The 5,000-nt window shown below is 28.7% G+C and overlaps 3 protein-coding genes across 3 annotated transcripts in view; 1 reads left to right on the plus strand and 2 right to left on the minus strand.

Moving 5' to 3' along the window:
- Window positions 1-516: 516 nt before the first annotated feature.
- LOC124954835 (U3 small nucleolar RNA-associated protein 15 homolog) lies at window positions 517-3,822 on the plus strand. Its single transcript, XM_047508375.1, has 5 exons — window positions 517-983; window positions 1,125-1,707; window positions 1,775-1,995; window positions 2,109-2,544; window positions 2,635-3,822. The coding sequence occupies exons 1-5, from the start codon at window positions 894-896 to the stop codon at window positions 2,868-2,870; spliced, it is 1,566 nt and encodes a 521-aa protein (XP_047364331.1). The 5' UTR covers window positions 517-893; the 3' UTR covers window positions 2,871-3,822.
- Window positions 2,970-4,586, minus strand: LOC124954837 (dynein regulatory complex protein 9). The gene is made up of 3 exons (XM_047508378.1): window positions 3,800-4,586; window positions 3,443-3,650; window positions 2,970-3,366 (listed from the first exon to the last, which is right to left on the minus strand). Exons 1-3 carry the CDS (start codon window positions 4,584-4,586, stop codon window positions 3,243-3,245), a joined length of 1,119 nt encoding a protein of 372 aa, XP_047364334.1. The 3' UTR covers window positions 2,970-3,242.
- Window positions 4,578-5,000, minus strand: part of LOC124954838 (tubulin-specific chaperone A) — a 1,125-nt gene continuing 702 nt past the window's right edge. The window contains exon 2 of the mRNA XM_047508379.1: window positions 4,578-5,000. This exon is cut by the window's right edge and continues 36 nt beyond it. Within this exon, the coding sequence (XP_047364335.1) occupies window positions 4,810-5,000 (191 nt within the window). The 3' untranslated portion in view covers window positions 4,578-4,809.

Below are 5,000 nucleotides of genomic sequence, written 5' to 3' on the forward strand. Positions count from 1 at the left end.
GTACGCGACTCGCGCGTAATCTTCGAGACGCGGAGAACTAAACTACTCTTTCTCTCTCTTTCTTTCTCTCTCGTTCTCTCTTTCTGCATAGAGAGTTTCATGGCCCGACGACGGAGGACATGAGCGCGCGGGCGCGCGAATCGTTATGCATCGGCGCCACGGAAATCGTTGTCACGTGATCATACCTCCTCTATTCAAATAATAGCCCGCCAAATCTGTTTTATTTGTTAATAAATCGATTGAGTTTTATTCGTTTCGAAAGAATTAAAATGTTTTCTACGAATTCGAATATTCGATAGAACATTTTTATTTTAATGTACGTTCGATATTAGGATTAATGTTTGTGTCGATCGATCGCGATTGATCGATTAATGATAAAATAGTAATTGTTTCGATCGTATTCTTTTTCAATTTGCCACCGGTAGATGGCAAATCTGTACTATTCCAAATGCGCGATCGGTAAATCGAAATCTTTATCAACATTTCTTAGAACTTTGTACGTCGGAAATATTATTATTATCCTTAGTATTATAATGGTTTACGCTTTATAATGGTTTGGCCTTGTATAATATCAACTTTTCTTTTAATTAGCATCGACGATTACGGAGTTCGTTTTCTTTTTTTGTATTTAGACGCGTAAACATCTCTCTTTCTAATCGAAAAAATATATAAATTAATACTTTCGATAATTGTTCAATTATTTAAATAGTACACGGTATAAAATAAATTAATATTTAAACAATAATATATATTAATTTAAACATTTTACCGTGTATCTATCATTCTCTAATATTTTGACATTGGTAGTTATGTATATTTATTCATTTGTGTAGTATAATTATCTCTCTCGTAAGTCTGTAAATATATAACATTTGAAAAATATTTCGTGCACGATGGCGTCTTTTAAAAAAACAAATTCAAAGATATTTATGAGAGCGGGACCTGAAATAACACCGGATAATATTTATTGGAAAAAATATACGGTATGAGTTTATATAACCTATATAATAACGTTTGTTTAATTCATCTTTTCTATCATAGAAAAGTGATATAAACATAACCTATAAATCAATATTTTAATTTGATATTTTTATTATTACAAATATGTTTCATTTATTTTATAGGCACCTGTATTAGTGAAAGAATTTGGCCCTATTGATTATATCGATTTTTCACCTGTAGAGCCACATTATTTTGCTGTCACTTGTTCTGTTAGAGTACAAATTTACAATCCGATAACCAAATTAGTTACAAAGAATTTCAGTAGATTCAAAGAAGCTGCCTATGGTGGTTCCTTTCGTAGAGATGGCAAATTATTATGTGCCGGAGGAGAAGAATCCTTTATACGATTATTCGACGTTAGCACAAAAAATCTTTTACGTCTTTTCTCAGGCCATAAAGCCGCTGTACATAGAACATTTTTCACGGCAGACAATCTTCACATAACGTCATTTTCTGACGATAAAACTGTAGCACTATGGGATATAGGAACCGAAAAACAAATAATTACTTTTAATGAACATACCGATTATATCAGAAGTGGAGCAGTAAGTCCTGTATCTTCGGACATAGTATTATCAGGAGGCTATGATAAATTAATAAATATGTACGATACTAGGACAAACAAAAAAATTTTTACCGTAAATCATGAAGCACCCGTAGAAAGTGTTCTCTTTCTACCTTCTGGAGGAATATTTTTATCGGCAGGTACGTTCATATAAGATATTGTTTTTAAGGATATATAAATAAATTAATTTTGTTTAATACGGATTAGGTGGAACAGATGTGAAAGTATGGGATGCACTTGCCGGAGGTAGATTATTGGCAAAACTTTCACAACATCACAAAACAGTGACATGTTTAAAAATAACTTCCAATGGTCATAGAATATTATCTGGTTCATTAGATAGACATATTAAAATCTATGATTCAGGAACATATAAAACTGTTCACACATTGGATTATTCTAATTCAGTTCTAAGCATGGGAATTAGTGTAAATAAATATTTACTATTATGATTATATATATATAAAAAAAAAAAAAAAAAAAAGAAAGAAATTATTTCAGATCATCTTTAATTATTCTATTGAATTATTTTCAATTACAGGCAAACGATGAAACTATAGTAGCTGGTATGGTGGATGGTTTGATTTCGGTCCAAAGAAAAGAGGAAGATATTAAGGATACAAAAGTTCAACGTAAAAAAATGTCATATAAAAATGCAGGTGAAAATACTTATGTATCGAGCGTCGATACTCTAGTGCAAGAAGAAGTTAAAGAAACAATGAGTAAACACGACACTTGGTTAAGAAAATTTCAATATTCCAAAGCATTAGATTCTGTTATGTTACCTTATGTAATTAATAAAACTCCACATGTGGCAGTTGCCTTATTGCAAGAACTTAATAAAAGGCAAGGTCTTAGACAAGCCCTTGCAGGAAGAGATGGAAAATCTCTTGCTAATATTATAAAGTTTTTAATTAGATACATAGGTAATGTTCGCTTTGGACGAGTATTATTACATGTGGCCAATGTTTTAATGGGTTAGTTTATATATATATATACCATGAAATTATATTTTCATATATAAATATACCATGAAATTATATTTTCTTCATTATTTAATATTATAGATGTTTATGAAGATAATTTAGATGGACTTGCAGCAGAACCACGGAACATGTTCAATCTTTTAGCAAATAAATTACAAGAAGAAGAGGATTTAATTGTATCATTGGCACAGTTACAAGGTACACTTCAAATTATATTATCCGGTGCGGAAGCACAACATATTACAACGACTAAAGATAATCAAACTTTAGAGCCCTCAAGTGCTGCACAAAAAAATCTAGTATTTAGTATAGCTTAAACATCGGAATACTATCAATTTATTATTGTAACATATTAATGTACATATATATATATATATATATATATATATATATGTGTGTGTGTGAATGTATATATATAATTTTCCATACAAACTTTAATAAAAAATTATTACATATCGTATACCGGGAAACATTATTATTAGACAATAGACTTTTACTACAATGTATCACCCATGGCACTAAAAAATATATGCTAAAAAGATCAAAAAATTATCTTATTTAAATTAGAAAAATGTTTTTAACGATTACGCAAATAATCCTTTTCTTTAAATCTTAATATATAATAAATTCTTAATTAATTTATTTTTATAATCAATTTTTATACGCCAAAAATATACTAATAAATCATTTTAAGATATATCATTTTTAAGATATTTTTGCCATGCAGCAGATCGTGGTGTTTTAGGTATTATCCAACCAATTGGAATTTGCGATGAGCCAACATCAAAATTGATATATTTATCCCAAGCAGTTCTATAACATAAAAATGTTGTTAATAGATAAATAATATTTTTTATTATAACAATTATTTTTTGTTGATGTCACTTACCGAATCATAACAAGATTAGCAATATCTGTTTGAACTTGATCCGGCATTAAAATTTTTCTTCCAAATAATACATTTTGCCATTCATCTAAAACATTCCTTTTTTGTTTCTCTATTAATTTCTCATTATCTGTCTTTAGCATTAACTTTAAGCCTTGCTCTTCGATGGAATATTCTCTATCTAATCCAGACCACTGTTCTGACAATTTATCTATAAATATTAAATAATTAAAAAATTTTTTTTTGTACATTATTTAGATAGCATATATATATATATATATGTATGTATGTATGTATGTATGTATGTATGTGTATGTGTATATGTATGTATATGTATATATGTTGTAAAAAATTAATTACCAATAATGTTATTGAAAACCTCATTCGCTGCCGTAGATATCGTTTCTCCTCTCGCTTTGGCAATATTAGTTTTTACGTTTCGTAGATTTTTTAATTCTTGTAAAATTAATAAATACTTTTTAGCATCATTTCGTTTATTTCGTACATCCGATAATATCATATCGGCATCTTTGCGCAAATTTTCATCTTGCTTTTCTTTTTCTATTACTGCCTGTTCGCGCCTAAGCCATGAATCTGCTTCTGCATGTAATCTAGCTCTTCTTTCCATTCTATGTAATTTTTCAATTTTCCAATTTTGCCTTTTAACGTGTTCCCTTAATCTTTTCTTTCTACGTTTTTCCACGTCTTTTTTTAATTGATTGAAAAAAGTCTTGTCTTTAAATTTTCCAATTATTTCAAGTATTTGATTTTTTAATGTAGCACACATTTCAATTTTTTCTTTCCATTCTTCTATCGGTAAATCTATATTGCATTGAAGTTCCGCACAAATGGTCTCTATTTTTTTATTTAATTTGAAAATCATAATTAAAGAATTTCTAGCTTCACCAATTTTTGAAGGTCTTTTAAAACTTTTTATATCTATTATATTCGAACTTTCTTCTGTTTCTTTAAGAAAATTTTCAATTTGTTCTTGATCCTCTTGCCTTTTTTTAATCGATACATTCAATATTCCATCGGTGGAATTAACATTACATGGATTCCAATTAGGCGGATATAAATTTTGTTGAAAGTTTACATTGTAATTTAAGCTATACATGGATTCGTTATAATTTGTTGGATAATACATTATTGAAATGAAAACCGTTATTTTATATTAGCAAAATCTATGTGAAAATTCTTGATTGTTAAATGCAATTCTTTATAATCAATAAATATAAAATCTAAAGAAATATTCTTATTTCTATCTTAGCCTTAATAATTAACAGAAATGCGGATTGCTTTTTAAAGTTAATAATACATAAAAATAATTAATTGCATAGAAAAGATTTAACTTGAACGTTAATCTTCGTCTAACACATTTCCAAAATTTCTCCTTCTTTAGGGAGTTGAGCTTCGGCTTCTTGCAATACTTTTTCCGCTTCTATATAATCCTCTGCTTCTTTTAAATCTTGTTCCGTATCCAAAATACCCTTTAATTCTTCGAAAGCTTTTACAAGACGACGTTGACAGTCCGGTACCATCATAAGAGATTCTTGTAAAA

This window comes from Vespa velutina, chromosome 16 (assembly GCF_912470025.1).
Source record: "Vespa velutina chromosome 16, iVesVel2.1, whole genome shotgun sequence".
Taxonomy (NCBI): Eukaryota; Metazoa; Arthropoda; class Insecta; order Hymenoptera; family Vespidae; genus Vespa; species Vespa velutina.